Genomic DNA, 18,565 nt, shown 5'->3' with positions numbered 1-18,565 from the left:
GACTTGGAAAGCAAACTTGGACCAACGGGGCAGTCGTCTATGCCAGGAATCTATTAGCTTTGGCTCTGAAATTATAATATCAGATTAAGTGCTTGGCTTTGAAATTGAAATATCAGACCTAGACATATTTACAATTCAGATTTGTTTTCATTTCTGAAGGTATGTGTTCCTTCACAAACTTGACAAAGTTGAAATCTGATACACATGTTTCGTTGATCTTGTTTGAGGTATATATTAGTCTATTTGGTTCCCTTCAGTCTTAACGTATTTTCTTAAGAGTTCCAACGTCACATTCAGAAGCTAAACGTTGGCTGCGATGCTTTCTGGACCATCAGCAGCTGAAATCTTCATAGTTAAGCATTATAAGTTCGTAAGAGGTAGGCCCATCAAGTCTATTCCGCCATTCAATCACGGCTGATCTATCGTTCCCTCTCAACCCCATTCTCCTGCCTTCTCCCCATGAACCTTGACACCCTTACTCATCAAGAGACTCGATCAAGACTTAATCAAGAGGCAAAATAGACAAAAAATGCTGGAGAAACTCAGCGGGTGAGGCAGCATCTATGGAGAAAAGAGGTAGGCGACTTTTTGGATTGAGGCTATCTCCCTCCTTCCCCTACCCCTTCCCAGCTCTCCCACATAGCCTACTGTCTCCAGCTCTTCTTTCCCCCCACCAGCCCCCGACATCAGTCTGAAGAAGGGTCTCGACCCGAAACGTCGCCTATTTTTTCTCTCCATAGATGCTGCCTCACCTGCTGAGTTTCTCCGGCATTTTGGGCACTTTCGATTTTTTCCAGCATCTGCAGTTCCTTCTTAAAGATTAGTCAGGAGGCAATTATAGTACGGCACCCGTGGTCAGGAGCGAGCCCGGGTCTCTGGCGCTGTAAGGCAACAGCTCTACCGCTGCGCTACCGTCCAAATGTGGAAGGGAGGGTCGGGACCCTTCTTCAGACTGATGAGGGCTCCCGGCCTGAAATGGCATCCATCCATTTCCCTCCATAGATGCTGCCTGACCAGCTGATTTCCTCCAGCGCGTTTGTTTTGTGCTTCAGATTCCAGCATCTGCAGTTTGTTGTATCTTAATGCGAAACTCTATTTAAGTCACTATCTGCTGCTTGAGCTGATCTATATACGGTGTTTGATGTTGTCAAGCTGGAAAGGGTGCAGAGAAGATTTACAAGGATGTTGCCAGGACTTGAGGGCCTGAGCTACAGGGAGAGGTTGAGCAGGCTGGGACTCTATTCCTTGGAGCACAGGAGGATGAGGGCTTATGTTGAGGAAGTGTATAAGGTCATGAGAGAAATAGATAGGCTAAATGCACAATCTTTTACTCAGTAAAATCATGTATGACTATATCACATATTATGAAACGGTGGCGCAGCGGTAGAGTTGCTGCCTTGCAGCACTGGAGACCCAGGTTCGATCCCGACCAAGGGTGCTGTCTGTACGGAGTTTGTCTGTACGGAGTTTGTCTGTACGGAGTTTGTACATTCTCCCCGTGACCGCATGGGTTTTCTCACAGATCTTCCGATTCCTCCCACGCTCCAAAGACGTGCAGGTTTGTAGTTTGTTTGGCTTGGTATAAAATGTAAAATTGTCCCTAGTGTGTGCAGGATAGTGTTAATGTGCGGGGAAGGGCTTGTTTCTGTGCTGTATGTCTAAACTAAACAAATATGAATGTGCAAATGAGTTTCTCCCACATTCTTGCTCTCGAGGCACGTTAGAGTTAACAGCCTGTGCATTTGTCGGATCTGCAGTGTGGAATCGGTGAATCCCAAAACCTTACAAGCCTGACGTCATGTATTGTCTAGAGACAGCCACAGAATCAGCACTGCAGCAGCAGACTGAAGCCAGCGCACGTCACATCTGCACAAACACTGTAGAAAACAAAGACATCCTGGTGGACATTTAATGAGCGCTGTCTTTAAGGGACAGAAAATAAAATATAAAAAGATTCACACAGAACACTTATAACGAGGAAGGCTGTCAAAAGATGCAGCAGGATAGACTGTAGATCATTTGGAAATTTGAGCAGAGAAATGGCAGGTGAGTTTAATCCAGACAAGTGTGAGCAGCTACACATTGGGCGGACAAATGTAAGGGGAGAGTACATGTAATCCTCACACGACAGACTTGGGAATGCTGGTGCAGGATTCCTAAATGGTTCATTTGCAAGATAAATCGGTAGTAAGGGAGGCAAAGGCAATGTTTGCATTTATTTCAAGAGGAATTATCAAAATAGATAAAACAAAGAGGATTTTAAAACAGGGATGCAATGCTGAGGTTTTATAAGGCACTGGTCAGACTGCATTTGGAGTATTGTGGGCAGTTTTTGGGCCACATATCAGAGGAGGGATGTGCTGCCTTTAGAGAGGGTCCAGAGGGGGTTGACATGAACGATCCCAGGGTTGATTGGGCTAACATACGATGAGCCTTTGACAACACTGGGCCGGTACTTGCTGGAGTTTAGAAGGATGAGGAGGAACACACCGATTTGAGACAGGCCTGGATAGAGTGGATGTGGAAAGGACGGTTCCATTAGTGGGCGAGTCCAGGACCAGAGGGAACAGCCTCAGAATAAAACAGCATTCCTGTAAAAAGGAGATGAGGAGGAATTTCTTCAGATCAGAGGGTGATGAATCTGTGGAATTCATTGCCACAGACAGCTGTGGATGCCAAGTCGATGGGTATTTTTAGAGTGGAGATTGACATGTTCTTGATTTAGTAAGAGTGTCAAAGGTTACAGGGAGAAGACAGGAGAATGGGGTTGAGATTAAAAGATAGATCAGCCATGATTGAATAGCGGAGTTAGACTCAATGGGCCGAGTGGCCCAAATATGTCCTTTGACTTTTGAACTTAGGAACTGATGACCTGGTGGTTAGGCCACTTACTGAGTGAACCCTCGGCACTAAGACTGGCAGGGTCACGTGACTGTGTTTGGTGGGATGAAGTCGTCACGTGGTTGAGGGGTGTGCCCTGGTATATAGTTAAAACTCTGGGAGAACCCTCCCCAGTCACTTGTGTGTGTGCTGCTCCCTGTATTACTTCATAAAGATCATGGCTGGCTATCGGCTGTTTGTCTCACCGAAAATTTCCCTCAAAGAATTTGCAAGTCGCTACCCAAAACATTTAAGATACGGGATAAAACACTTTCTGTGTTTGTGCTTTTTTTAAAATTCAATTTCAATTTTATTTTTAATATGTTTTATTATTTATTTATTATTATTTTTAAATTTTTTTTATGAAACTGCCTGTAAGGGAAATTCATTTCGTTGTCTCAAATTGAGACAATGACAATAAATTTGAATACAATACAATACAATACAATACAAAATTTGCACAGACAGAATTTATGTGGAGAACTAAATAATGCACGTGCAATATATTTTTATTGCGGACATGGTTTTGCGCTGCAGAACATCGCAACGTGGACTGTTTACTTCCATGTAACCCCTCTGTAATATGGGGCTGTCTGCGCACAGCTGGTTAAAGGGCCTGTCCCACTGTACGATGTAATTCAAGAATTCTCCCGAGTTTTCCTCTGATTCGAGCTCGTGTAATGTCCGTAGCGGGTCCGTAGGAGTTCGTGGATGTCTCGTAGCGGCTCGTACGAGTAACGGTAGGTACTCGGGAAATCCGGTAAACTCGTGACGTTTTTTTCAACACTGAAAAATGTCCACTAGTCAAAAAATACTTGTGATGAAAAAAATTGTTAATTTTTACTCGTACGAGCCCCTACGTACCCGCTACGTACGTCACACGAGCTCGAATCAGGGGAGAACTCGGGAGAACTCTTGAATTACCTTGTACAGTGGGACAGGCCCTTTAGTGATACTGCGCGTAAACAGGCCCTTCGGCCCACCGAGTCCACGCCGACCAGCGATCACCCCGTACACCAACACTATCCGACACGCCAGGGAGAAATTACAATGTTTACTCAAGCCAATTAACCTACAAACCTGTACGTCGTTTTAAAGTGGGAGGAAACCTGAGCACCCAGAGGAAACCCACGCGGTCACAGGGGCAACATACAGTCAACACCCATAGTCGGGATCGAACCCAGGTCTCTGGTGTTGTAAGGCAGCAACTCCATCATTGCGCCACTGTGCTGCCTCTCAATGCATTGATGTTCAGACAGAGCTCGGGGTGCAAGTCCATTGCTCCGTGAAACACAAGTGGTGAAGAAGATATGCACAGTTCTGTCTGTGCCGCGCTGCGCACACATCAGTCTGAAGAAGGGTCTCGATCCGAAAAATCACCCATTCCTTCTCTCCAGAAATGCCTGTCCCGCTGAGTGACTTTGTGTCTACACATCCTTGAATATGTTTCCATTTGAATTTTCACGAATAAGCAAGAGCATAATTGACTGTAACATTCTCAGATGTGGATAATAGCAATGCAGCGGGAATTGAGGCACCCTTAGATCTGAGGGATAGGTGTGTTGTTGAACATATTATTAACGGCCTGTCAGTCTGGCATGAAGACAGATGTGATGAGTAACCGCATCACTGCAAGATGTGGGAGGTCGAACTGTAACTACTGATATTAATAATCAATAAGTGTAACTAAGTCCTGGATCAGTGTGGGACTTGAACTGAATGTATCATTCCCAGATGTGACGGCTTGTTGTGTAACTAAACGTATAACTCCCAATTGTAAGGGGTTAACCAAATGTACTGCTTGCACGGGGTGACGCCTGTTTGGTCGTGAGTAGTCGCCCAAAGAGTCGTACCTTTATCTGGTCGCCGCTGGATTTTCAACGCGTTGAAAATTTTCGGCAACCTTCTGCGATGTTGACGGGTGCCGGCAAGTTGCCGAAAAAATCGCGTAAGTGGGACAGGCCCTTTTAAACACATCGCTTGCAGATGTGGGGAGTATAGCGTATAGCGTAACAAAAAAAATGTGTACCAGATTGTGAACTGTCAGTGTATCAATCGCAAATGCATCAATCCCAGGCATGGTAGTTTAATAACCAGTGGTCTCAGATGTGGGAAGCAGCAGTAAAACTGAATGGATTATTCTGAAATTTAGTTTTAGTTTGGAGATGCAGCGCGGAAACAGGACCTGCGGCTCACCGAGTCCGCGCCGACCAGCGATCCCCGCACAGCAACAAGAATCGGCACACACCAGGGTCAATTTACAATCCTTTACCAAGCCAATTGGTCTACATCCCTATACGTCTTTGGAGTGTGGGAGGAAACCGGGGCACCTGGAGAAAACCCACGCAGTCACGGCGAGAACGGACAAACTCCATACAGACAAACACCCGTAGTCAGGATCGCACCCGGGTCTCTCGCGCTGTGAGGCAGTAACTCTACCACTGCGCCACCGTGCCCGCACGATGTAATTATATGGGAGGGTCGCATACGTGGCGCAGTGTTTGAGTACGCAGTGCTCCAGCTATGACAAGCGGTAGTTTAACTGAAAGCATCGCACCCAGATGTGGTAGGAGGTAATTGAAAGCAAATCTATCATTCCTAAACTCCAGTCTAACTAAATATATCACATTCAGGTTCACGATGTAGCTCTCTGATATACACTGTGCTCCCCGATATATATACTGCAGATAGACACAAAATGCTGGAATAACTCAGCGGGACAGGCAGCATCTCTGTGGAGAAGGAATGGGTGGCGTTTTGGGTCGAGACCCTTCTTCAGATTCCTGTTAAATATTTTCCCCTTCACCTTAAACCTATTTGTACAAAATCATGAGAGGAATAGATCAGGTAGATGCACAATCTCTTGCCCAGAGTAGGGGAATCGAGGATCAGAGGACATAGGTTCAAGGTGAAGGGGAAAGGATTTAATTGGAACCCGAGGGGTAACTTTTTCACACAAAGGATGGTGGGTGTATGGAACAAGCTGCCACAGGAGGTAGTTGAGGCTGGGACTATCCCATTGTTTAAGAAACAGTTAGACAGGTACATGGATAGAACAGGTATGGAGGGGATATAGACCAGATGCAGGCAGGTGAGACTAGTGTAGCTGGGACATTGTTGGCCGGCATGGGCAAGTTGGGCCGAAGGGCCTGTTTCCACACTGTATCTCTCTATGACGCAATGTCCCCTGGTCCTCGATTCGCCAACTCTGGGCAGGAGACACTGAGCATCTAACCGATCTATTCCACTCATAATTTTATGAATGAATAAATTTATTGGCCAAGTATTCCCATACAAGGAATTTGCCTTGGTGCTCTGCCCGCAAGTGACAACATGACACACAGTGACAGTTAGGAATGACACATAAAACATTAAAAATAAGATCACTCAATAAGATTTACCTCAGTGCCACATTACTACATTAACCCTGTATCCCTGGGTTCAGTTGCTGCTGAAAAATCAATTGATGTTTATCTTGAGCCTCCCTCCGTGACCCTGGCAGATTCAAGTCTCTATTTTGTTATTCTGAGTTATTGATCAGGCATCACTGAAGTGATCGATTTGCACTGAGATGTGACGCTCATTAGACTGACATTATTGTATCACACCTCGCCATTAATGGTACCTCTGCACTCATTAATAGTTCCAGGTGTGACTAATGGCTAATGTCTGAACAAAAATGTTCCCGATGTTGGGGGAGTCCAGAACCAGGGGTCACAGTTTAAGACTAAGGGGTAGGCCATTTAGGACTGAGATGAGAAAAAAAAAATTTCAGCCAGAGAGTTGCGAATCTGTGGAATTCTCTGCCTCAGAAGGCAGTGGAGGCCAATTCACTGGATGTATTCAAGAGAGAGTTAGATTTAGATTTTGATGTTGGAGTTAACGGAATCAAGGGATATGGGGAAAAAGCAGGAACGGGGTACTGATTGTGTCCACCCTTTATCAATCAAACTACATACTCAGCTTCACTGCTGTTGAAAGTCCATTTTCTTACTAACCTCATGACCCATCTGGAATAGCACAGCTGGTAGAGTTTCTGCCTCACATCTCCAGGGACATGTGTTTGCCCCTGACCTCCGGTGCTGCCTGTGTACCCATTCTCCCTCTGAAGAAGGGTCTCAACTCGAAACGTCGCCAATTTCTTCTCTCCAGAGATGCTGCCTCACCTGCTGAGTTACTCCAGCATTCTCTGTCTACCTCTCTGTGACCCTCGGGTGCTCCGGTTTCCCCCCGAAGATTCTGAAAAAAGGTTTTCCGACCCAAAACATCGTCTGTCCATTTGCTCCACAGATGCTGCTTTATCTACTCATTCATCCAGCACTTTGTGTTTTGTTCTGGGCTCCAGCACCTGCAGTTTCTCTCTAACTTCTACAGGTGCACAGTAGAGAGCAAGCTGACCGGTTGCATCGTGGCTTGGTTCGGCAACTTGAGCGCCCTGGAGGGGAAAATACTACAAAAACTAGTAAACACTGCCCAGTCCATCATCGGCTCTGACCTCCCTTCCATCGAGGGGATTTATCGCAGTCGCTGCCTCAAAAAGGCTGGCAATATCATCAAGGACCCACACCATCCATGGAAAGGAGGGGAAATAATTGGCAGGCCACACACTCATCTCCCTGCTACCTTCAGGTAGAAGGTACAGGAGTCTGAAGACTGCAACGACCAGGTTCAGGAATAGCTACTTCCCCACAGCCATCAGGCCATTAAACTCGGCTCGGACAAAACTCTGAAAATTAATAGCCCATTATCTGTTATTCGCACTTGTTTATTTTATTTATTTAGAGTGTGTATTTACGTATACAATGGTATATGGACACACTGATCTGTTTTGTAGTCAATGCCTACTATGTTCTGTTGTGCTGAAGCAAAGCAAGAATTTCATTGTCCTGTCAGGACCACATGACAATAAACTCACTTGACTTGACTCCTCCCTATTGTGAAGGGCCTGATACCAACTCCACGTCTGAATCTTTCTCAAGCCTCGAAGAGCTTGATGCTTGGATTCCCCCTTGTTCTGCTGCAGCTTGCACCTCCTGTATGGAAACGTGACAGATTCTACTGGAAACTCCATCAGGTTAGATGGTAAATTGTGGTCTGAATAGGAAGGAATATCAGACTTGTGGGAAAGGTCCAACATCATATGTCCTGTATTGTTTATGGTGGGATGTATGTGGTTAGACCTATCCCAGAGGTCATGTATTCTAGCAAACCATGACCATAATGTGCCATCTGACACCACCACCATCTACACTTGCTGGGCGGAATGGACCACGTCACCCATCTTCACCAAGAACCTTCACAAAGACGTCTATTACTTTGTGTATTCACTTATTGAATGATACGTAGAAGGCAAGTCTTTTGCAGGTTTACCTCACAAGAAAGTACCTGCAATCTTCGTTTTAATTCGCCTCATGAGCAGCGTGGGTTTTCTTTGAGATCTTCAGTTTCCTCCCACACTCCTAAGACGTGGGGGGGAGGGAGAGTCTGAGTGCAAGACATTGGGTCCCAGCCTCCATAACTGGAGTCCTGAGGAACCACTAATTCTACCTCTCCATTTTCACACAAGGTCTTCACTCAAAGGGTTAAGAAAGAACTGCAGATGCTGGGAAAATTGAAGGTAGACAAAAATGCTGGAGTAACTCAGCAGGTGAGGCAGCATCTATGGAGCGAAGGAATAGGCGACGTTTCGGGTCGAGACCCTGCTTCCTGCAACGTCACCTATTCCTTCGCTCCATAGATGCTGCCTCACCCACTGAGTGTCTCCAGCATTTTTTGTCTACCTCCAATGAAGTGGTGGTGGTTTTGGACTGCTCTCGAGTTGTGGTGGGATGATTGTGCTGAGATTATACCGGGCGGTAAGCTACGTCTATGAAGATAAGTCCGGTCCAAACAGCCAACTGAGTTGGACAGCCAGTTATCACTTTGCAGAATGACTGTCAGAGGCTGGAAATAACAGCTGATGGAAGTACTGGTGTTACTCGAGATGTGTTACACATTTTCTCATCTGCTGACAGGTTTTAGTTCCTGCTCGTGTCCTTTTGTCAACCGTACTCCTGTTAGCCTTGCACTCATTCAGCCTCCCTGCCTCCCAGCAAGAAAATTAGAATGCACGGAGGTTGCGAGGAATCGGCTCAGTCAAGAACGGAAATTTAAAAAACTGACATGTAAAGGGCCTGTCCCACCTTCACGAGGTAATTCACAAGTTCTCCCGAGTTTTCCCCTTGATTCAAAATCGCAGAATGTTCGTAACGAGTGCGTAGAAGTTCGTAGATATATCGTAGTGATTCGTTATCCCAGCCATCGGTACTCGTGGCATCAGGTGAGCAGGGACGTTTTTTCCAGCCCGATAGAAAATGTCCACAAGTAAAAAAATGGTCAGGATGAAAGATTGCAACTTTTTAATGGTAAGGAGGGCATCGAAATAATCGTGGGAATTCGCAGACATATGTGTAGGAGTTCATGAAAATAGTCGTGGAAGGTCGTGGGTTTGGATTACCACAATCTTAATTTTTTTATTAGATCCTTTATACTCGACAGTGGGTTTGAATTAAGTCGTGAAAGTGGGACAGGCCGTTAAGGAAGAACTATCATTGTGGCCATTGTTGGACTTCTTTCGCCACTGGTACAATGGGGACAGATTGATCTGGTGTTGATTTCCCCGTGTTGCTGTGGACTGCCATGTTCTCACCCTGTGTGTGTTTTTTTGTGTGCGTTCCGATTTGCAGAATGGGCTCAATGCCCTCCACCTGGCATCCAAGGAAGGGCACGTCAAGGTGGTGTCCGAGCTGCTGCATAATGGCATCGATCTGGAAGCCGTGACCAAGGTGAGGGAGAACAGCCTGGCAGCAAACTCCACCCGACACTGAGTGCAAGCAGAATGTAGAACATAGAACAGCACAGGGTTTGGGCAGCTTACAACCCACTCATATGCAGAGGGGGACAGGCAGTGTAGGGATTACTCCCTCGAGCCGCTAAGTGGACTCCATGGTTAAGGGGAATGTCGTTATACACATGCAATAGTCAATAGTCAATAGTCTATTTAATTGTCATTTGGACCCCTGGAGGTCCAAATGAAATGCCGTTTCTGCAGCCATACATTACACACAAATAGACCCCAGACACAACATAATTACATTTTACATAAACATCCATCACATAGCTGTGATGGAAGGCCAAAAAAACTTATCTCTCCACTGCACTCTCCCCCCCCCCCCGATGTCAGAGTCAAAGTCAAAGCCCCCGGCTGGCGATGGCGATTGTCCCGCGGCCATTAAAGCCACGCCGGGTGGTGCGAGGTCGCACACCGGGTCTTGGTGTTGGAGCCCCCGGTGTGTGCTCGCAGAGTCCCGCGGCCATTCCAAGCCGCGCGGGGCAGTGGTGTTAGGCCCCGCTCCAGGAGCTCTTCAACCCCGCAACTCGGGCGGGAGAAGTCGCCGTTGCAGGAGCCCCGAAAAGCGGTCTCCCTCCAGGGATCCGCGGGCTCCCGGTGCCGCCGTCCGCAGACCCGCAGTAGCGGCCTTCGCCTCAACAGCAGCAGCAGCGGCAGCAGCGGCAGCAGCGGCAGCGCTCCTCCACCGCTCCACCCGCTCCGGTCTCGGCCAGCCCCGCGACGGCGACGGTGAATCGTAGCACCAGAGTCCCCGGCTTCTTCCTGTTGGAGGCCGCTCCTCGTTGCGGCCCCAACGACAACTGAGACCCGACGAGAAAAGGTCGGGTCTCCAGTGCAGGGAGAGATTCAAAAGTTTCACTGTCAGAGACCTTCAGAGCTTCTTCACAGATAAGTCTTCCAAACCACAGTCTTTTGATTAATACATTCTTTATTGTTGATGAAAAACAATAAGGGACATCCAAACTTCTTCGGACTCGTAACTATAATCTTCATCGATCTCCAGCTTATCGCTTTAAATGTTAGAAAAACTCCTCCTGTCTCCGTTACACTACTCATGGTCAAAGGGCAAACCTTCTCCATGCCGGTTCCAAACTAAACTAACAACTAAGCTTCTGCGCAATAAATTTAGCTCCAAACACCCCCTAAAATACGCCATAGACCCCCACACATAATATAATGGGCAGTCTAAAATTTAAAGGCACATGCCATCATTAATGACACACATGGCCACTACAGTCAGAGCGCCCCTTGTCGCCAAGGTCTGTAGGCAAGACGCATCTTGGGACCATAGGGGGAGGAGCAACTCTGCTGTCAGAGGCCAGAGGACCGATGATGGGATCTAGGGAGGGGGCAGGGATGAAGATGTCCTGGTTGGGTTGCTACTAGGCCTGGCACCAGGCGGAAGAGGGCTTTGCCCAAGCCGGATGCTTGCCCCTTTCCCGGGATTACATCCGTGCCCAGGTAGTGTGAGAGAGGGACAGTTGTATGGTAGTTATTTAGTATATTTGTAAGGATTGTAACATAGTGGTTTAGAAAATTAGTGTGTGAATAATGTGGTGATTTGGTGTTATGGTGGTGGGGGTGTTACTACGGTTTTGTTTTTTAACGTGATAGTAATTAAATACATTATTTTTGATACAATAAAAAGTAGCATGCAGTTGGGCACTTTACAACCCCACGGCAGAAACATAGAAAGTCGGGGCAGGAGTAGGCCATTCAGTCCTTCGAGCCAGCACCGCCATTCAATATGATCATCCAAAATCAGTACCCTGTTTCGGCGACTGGTCCTTGATATGCTCCTGGCCTTGCCGAGGCAGCGTGAGGTGTGAATGGTGTCAGTAGATGGGAGGTTGGTTTGTGACTGGTGTGGAACGTTTGTGTTGCAGAAGGGGAACACGGCCCTGCACATCGCGGCCCTTGCTGGGCAGGAGCAGGTGGTGAAGGAACTCGTTGACTATGGGGCCAACATCAATGCTCAGTCGCAGGTAAGGAGGCAGGCAACCGGTTGACAAGATGGTTGCAAGGACGTGCGCTCCCCCTCACCTCCGAATCTCCTTGCCCGTGCAGGGGTAAGCCCGCAGTCAACATTCCCCCAACAACTGGCGCAGCGGTAGAGTCGTTGCAGCACCTGAGACCCAGGTTCGATCCCAACTACGGGTAGCACGGGACGGGAGCATGGAGTGGCGTAGAGGATGTGTGGAGTTGCGTGCGGTATTGCGCGGCGCTCCAGGATTTCGTGCTGCACGAAATCTTCGTGCGCCAATGGCCTGCCGCGTAAATGACGGCCACGTGGGACACCCTGGCACGGCGCAACGTCTCACCTCCAACAGCAGCAGAAGCACGCAAGCGATCGCCGAGCTCAGCCTGGGGCTCACGGCCATTGCAGTACGAATCCGCCCCCTACTCCCAGAGCGGGGCCAAGAAGAATGGGGATAGACACAAAATGCAGGAGTAACTCAGCGGGACCGGCAGCATCTCTGGAGAGAACCAACGGGTGACGTTTCGGGTCGAGACCCTTCTTCAAACTGAAGAAGCGTCTCGACTTGAAACATCATCCATTCCTTCTCTCCAGAGATGCTGCCGGTCCCGCTGAGTTACTCCTGCATTTTGTGTCTATCAAATGACGTCACGCGATCCAGACGGCTGTGCGGGCGCATGATGACGTGCGCAACCGTGGCACGTCAGTCACTACCGGCCTGTTGCGTAAATGACGGCTAAATGGGACAGGCCCTTTACTTCTGGCTGTTTGTAAAAAAATCATCCACACTTTATTGCCTTCAAGTGCCATCTTGTAATTTTCCCTAATTCCTGGGTTATTGTATTATCATTCATATATAATATGCATTTAGTGTATGGGGATCATTTTATGTTTATGGTAATGGAGGTTTCTTTTCATTTATAATGGAATTGTCTATGTTCCTTTGGGCTTTTTCTAAGAGAAATGTATTGATTAAGTCTTGACTATTTAAGCTGTGAAAGGAACATAATTTATCTTCCAGAATCCACGTAATGCAAACTGCAGTCAGCTCGCATGCTCTCCTGATCAATAAACAACTTATTAATTGTAGTATAGAGATAGGCATGGAGAGAACATTTGATGTTGTTATTGGAAAGCTGCACTTCAATGTTAAAGTTGTAGGGATCTGGAGTTTCTTATAAAGGGGCCGGGACGACCTAATCCGCGAGTTCTGGCGAGTTTGCCCTCGACTCATACTCGCAGCATGGTCGACACGAGGTTGTAGGAGGTCTTCGTAACTCTCCTTCATGCTCGAGAGTGGTCTCCGCGTACTCGAGGCTTCAGCTAGGTCGCGGCGTTTTTTAAACAATGTTAAAAAATGCCCGCGAGCAAAAAATGGTCGCCATGGAAATAATCGATACTATTTTTACTCGTAGGGTCGTAGTAGGTCGTAGTAGGTCGGCATGTTAGTCGTAGGTAATCGAGGGTAGTGGAAGGTTGTCGAAGGTAGTCGTAGATAGTCTTCATCATAGTCGAAGGGAGGTCGAAGGAGATCGAAGGAGGTCAGCTTCACTCTCCACTATTCGGTGTCCAATTTTTCCGAAGTTAGTTGTAGCTAGTCGAAGTCTTAGCTAGTTGTAGCTGGTCTTCAACATAGTTGAAGGAGGTCTTCAACATGTCATTTTTTCAAACTCTTCTATACTCGCCAATTAGGTCGCCCAAGTGGGACAGCCCCTTAAAGTTGTTGAGATCTGGAGTTTCGTAAAGATGACGCGCCTTTAGAATCAGAATCAGAGTAAAATGTTATTTGCCAAGTGCGTGTACAATACAAGGAATTTGCTTTGGTGCTTTGCTCGCAAGGATAAAAACATGATATACAACGGATAATTAAAAATAAAACATTATAATTTAAAGATGTGGAACTAAAATAGAAGAGGCTACAGACTTTTGGCTGTTGAGTAGAGCTACTGCTCGTGGGAAGAAGTTGTTTTTATGTCTGGCTGTGGCAGCTTTGACAGTTGCCTCCCAGAGGGAAGTGATTCAAAGGGTTTGTGGCCAGGGTGAGGGGGGTCAGAGATGATCTTACCCTCTCGCTTCCTGGCCCTTGCAGTGTACAGTTCGGCAATGGGGGGGGCGGAAGGTTGCAGGAGGTGGTGGTGGTGATATGAGGAGGTGGTGATTGGTTTTGTTGCGCTTGTGTGCCTGACATTTTCTGCACGGTTCGTATCCCCACAGAAAGGCTTCACTCCGTTCTACATGGCTGCACAGGAGAACCACCTGGACGTTGTCAAGTTTCTGCTTGAGAATGGTGCCAACCAAAACGTTGCAACAGAGGCAAGTCTGAGCTCGGCTCCATCCCCAGTAGCCCCCCGTCCTAGCCCTGCTGTAAAGGGTCTGCAGTCGTTTTTTTGTTTGTATCAAAAATAATTAATTTGATTACCATCACGATACAAAACCAAACCAAACCATGGTAACACACCCACCTCCATAGTACAAAATCACCAAATTATCTAGACAGTACATTTTCCAAACCACTATGTTACAATCCTCACAAATATACTAAACTAAACTAAGTGGGACCCGTTGGGTCCCAGCATCACACGGGAGGGCTGGCCACCCAATGCAATATGCAAAATGTCAAGCATTTTGGTGGAAAAAAACACTGAGCAAGCGAGCCGACAAAAAACACACCAGTTCGGTGAAAAGCAATTTTAAAAATGCCAAGCAATTGCAGAAAAAAAACACTAAGCAAGCAGGCAAGATGACAAAAAACACATCAGTTCGCTGAAAACCACATAGATGGGACTCACCGTGGAGTAGATCCGCAGCTCAGAGAGCCGTGACCCTTTTTTGCTTCCTGGGTGTGGCAGAGACTGAGTGAGGCACGACACTTCCGGGTTTTATAGTCCCTCTCCCTGCCGCCAGCGGGGGCAGCAGAGAGAACGGGGAATTTTGTAAAAATATTAATATCTCTCTCATTTTCCATCGACGGGAAAAATCCTCTGGTCCAGGAAGGCGGAGGGAGGCTCTGAGCGAGGTGGCCAAAAATGACGGCCACAGGTGGCGGCGTTCTCTCGGAAATCGCAGCACAAGGGGGCCAAAAGCAGTCAAGATCAGACTTTTAGTAATATACAGATAACTACGATACAATAATGTCCCTCTCTAACACCACCTGGGCGCGGACATAACCCCGTAAAAGTGGCAAGCATCCGGCTCGGGCAAAGCCCTCTACCGCCTGGCGCCGTGACTCGTGGATGGCCAGCTTGGCCAGGCCTAGGAGCAACCCAACAAGGACATCTTCAGCCCTGCCCCTTCCCTAGATCCCGTCACTAGCCCTCCAGTCGCTGACAGCAGAGCCGATCCTCCTCCTACGGAGCCTGGGATCTGTCCCTTGTGTAACATTTGTGGATAATTATCCCATTGTGGACCCACCTTAAAATCAGCCATCGATTACCTCCTGACAACGAGATTCTCTGTGCTTTAAGGATGATGCATTTATAGCCACATTTCATAATTAGTTTTGATATTCTATTGCAGACAGTGCACTCTTGGAATCATCTTACAGGTTGAAGTTCTTTAGTTTAGTTTAGTGTCACATGTAGCGAGATACAGTCTAAATCCTCGCGATAATCGACCCCTATATAGCGGATTTCAGTTATAGCGGACTGAGGCTCCTGTTACACAGCCCCTCCACTTCCATTAGTTATCTGCAAATCTCCGCCTTTCAAAAATATCCATTGACTTGGCATCCACAACCATATGCGGCAATGAATTCCACAGATTCACCACCCTCCGACTGAAGAAATTCCTACTCATCTCCTTTCTAATTTTAGTCCTTTTATCCTGAGGCTGTGCCCTCTCGTCCTAGACGCTCCAACTAGTGGAAACATCCTCTCCACATTCATTCTATCCAGGCCTTTCCCTATTTGGTAAGGTCACATAGAAACATAGAAATTAGATGCAGGAGTAGGCCATTCGGCCCTTCGAGCCTGCACCGCCATTCAATATGATCATGGCTGATCATCCAACTCAGTATCCCGTACCTGCCTTCTCTCCATACCCCCTGATCACCTTAGCCACAAGGGCCACATCTAACTCCCTCTTAAATATAGCCAATGAACTGGCCTCAACTACCCTCTGTGGCAGAGAGTTCCACAGATTCACCACTCTCTGTGTGAAAAAAGTTCTTCTCATCTCGGTTTTAAAGAATTTCCCCCTTATCCTTAAGCTGTGACCCCTTGTCCTGGACTTTCCTGACATCGGGAACAATCTTCCTGCATCTAGCCTGTCCAACCCCTTAAGAATTTTGTAAGTTTCTATAAGATCCCCTCTCAATCTTCTAAATTCTAGAAAGTATAAACCAAGTCTATCCAGTCTTTCTTCATAAGACAGTCCTGACATCCCAGGAATCAGTCTGGTGAACCGTCTCTGCACTCCCTCTATGGCAATAATGTCCTTCCTCAGAATTGGAGACCAAAACTGTACGCAATACTCCAGGTGTGGTCTCACCAAGACCCTGTACAACTGCAGTAGAACCTCCCTGCTCCTATACTCAAATCTCAAAGGTTCAGTTTTGTTTATTGTCACGTGTACCGAGGTACAGTGAAAAGCTTTTGCTGCATGCTAACCAGTCAGCAGAAAGACAATACATGATTACAATCGATCCAATCATTACGATTGTTTCAATGAGATACCCCCTCATCCTTCTAAACTCCAGCGAGTAGAGGCCCAAATGCTCATTGTTTATTAACCCACTCAACGCTGGGGTCGTTCTCGTAAACCTCCTCAGGCCCCTCTCCAGCGACAGCACATCCTCCCTCAGGTATAGGGTAGAGAACTGCTCACAACACTCCGAGTGCGGTCTGACCCAGTGCCTTGTAGAACCTCGGCGTCTGAAGAAGGGTTTCGGCCCGAAACGTTGCCTATTTCCTTCGCCCCATAGATACTGCCGCACCCGCTGAGTTTCTCCAGCACTTTTGTCTACCTTCGATTATCCAGCATCTGCACAGTTCCTTCTTAAACACTCGACATTTTCGTCCCTCGTTGTTGTATAATGCGCCCTCTCGAAGCCCAAGCCTTTCGCTGTTGTTTGACGGCTTGTTGTTTGTCCCAGGATGGATTCACGCCCCTGGCAGTGGCCTTGCAGCAGGGCCACGAGAACGTGGTGGCCATCCTCATCAACTACGGGACCAAGGGGAAGGTGTGCCTGCCCGCCCTGCACATCGCCGCACGCAACGACGACACGCGCACTGTTGCCGTCCTCCTGCAGAATGACCCCAACCCTGATGTACTGTCCAAGGTAAGCCTCCACCAGAGGTCAGGAACTCTCTGTCGGACAGGGTTTCAGATGTAGACTACCCACTCAATATGACCCCTGGATAGAACAGAACGTTACAGCTCAAGAACGGGGCGGCACGTTGGCGCAGCGGTAGAGTTGCTGCCTCACAGCGCCAGAGACCCGGGTTCGATCCTGACTATTGTATGGAGCTGTCTGTACGGAGTTTGTACGTTCTCCCCGTGACCTGTGTGGGTTTTCTCCGGGTGCTCCGGTATCCTCCCACAGTCCAAAGACGTACAGGTTGGTAGGTTAGTTGGCTTCGGTAAAATTGTAAATTGTCCCTAGTGTGTGTGCAAGGTAACGTTAATGCGTGGGGGGTCGCTGGTCGGCGCGGACTCGGTGGGCCGATGGTTTGTTTCCGCACTGTATCTCTAAACTAAACTAAACTAAACTAAATATCTGAATATCGCATAATAAAACCTGCAGAAATGTTTTAAAAGGGAGGGGTTCAAACCAAAGATAGACACAAAATGCTGGAGTAACTCAGCGGGACAGGCAGCATCTCGCCAGAGATGCTGCCTGTCCCGCTGAGTTACTCCAGCATTTTGTGTCCTTCTGCAGAAACCTTTATGTCTCATTGGTGTGCCGTAGGCAAATTGGATGCAAGTTAAAGTTTATTTACTGTTTTGCATCTTAATATTTTTAATCCAAGTGCCTCGACCTTTCAATGTGGCGATTCTTGTCTGCATTCCCTCAATTGCAAATGTGACTGTCCTTTGGGAAGAGACCAGGGTATTCCGGACACACTGTATTTCGGATGCAACATCACCAGGGCTCTCTGCAATTGCAGCAACACATGTCCTCTCTCATACTCCAACCCTCTTGCAATAGTGTACCCTTTCCCTTCCTAACTGGTGTTGTTATTGTTGTTGTGTCAAAAATAATTAATTCCATTATGATACAAAATAATACTTACTAATGAAAACCGTATTAACACACCCATCGCCACATAGTAGAAAATAGGGTTGACAACTGTCCCGTACTAGCCGGGACATCCCGTATATTGGGCTAAATTGGTTTGCCCCATACGGGACCGCTCTTGTTCTGTATTTGACTGCTGCTACTCGGGTCGAGGGGACTGTCGGGGCGGAGCGCTGCGTCCGGCCCCGCCTCACCCGTCCTGACGTAGTGCAGCCCATGGAGTGCAGCAGCAGCACCTCGCCACTGGCCCTGTCGGTCGGTCGGCAGCCCGGCCAGCTGTCCGACCTTCGGACCTTCGCTTACCGCTGACACCACCACCAACCCTCCTTCTCACGGCCGATCATCGGTTCACGAGTTGGACGGGGCGCGCAAAGTCGCGTGGGCCAAAACTCCTCAGCTGGCCCGCTGGCCAGCTGGGCTTTGTGTGCAGTCCAGCACCCGGGCCAACTCATCATTCACCCAGCCATGGCCGAGTCGGTCAACGAATTGCCGTCGGGAATTTGTCCTTTTGTCCCTTATTTGGGAGTGAGAAAGCTGGCCACCCTAGTACAAAATCACCAAATTATCGAAGACACGTGAC

At 47.7% G+C, this 18,565-nt stretch overlaps 1 protein-coding gene across 1 annotated transcript in view; it reads left to right on the top strand.

Moving 5' to 3' along the window:
• LOC129713324 (ankyrin-1-like) overlaps positions 1-18,565 on the top strand; it is a 135,106-nt gene that overhangs the window by 16,772 nt on the left and 99,769 nt on the right. The window contains exons 3-6 of the mRNA XM_055662297.1: positions 9,606-9,704; positions 11,656-11,754; positions 13,962-14,060; positions 16,840-17,025. Coding sequence (XP_055518272.1) covers positions 9,606-9,704; positions 11,656-11,754; positions 13,962-14,060; positions 16,840-17,025 — 483 coding nt within the window. The remainder of the gene's footprint in view (positions 1-9,605; positions 9,705-11,655; positions 11,755-13,961; positions 14,061-16,839; positions 17,026-18,565) is intronic.

This window comes from Leucoraja erinacea, chromosome 35 (assembly GCF_028641065.1).
Source record: "Leucoraja erinacea ecotype New England chromosome 35, Leri_hhj_1, whole genome shotgun sequence".
NCBI classification, from domain to species: Eukaryota; Metazoa; Chordata; class Chondrichthyes; order Rajiformes; family Rajidae; genus Leucoraja; species Leucoraja erinaceus.
This window is presented reverse-complemented; position numbering and strand designations above follow the sequence as displayed.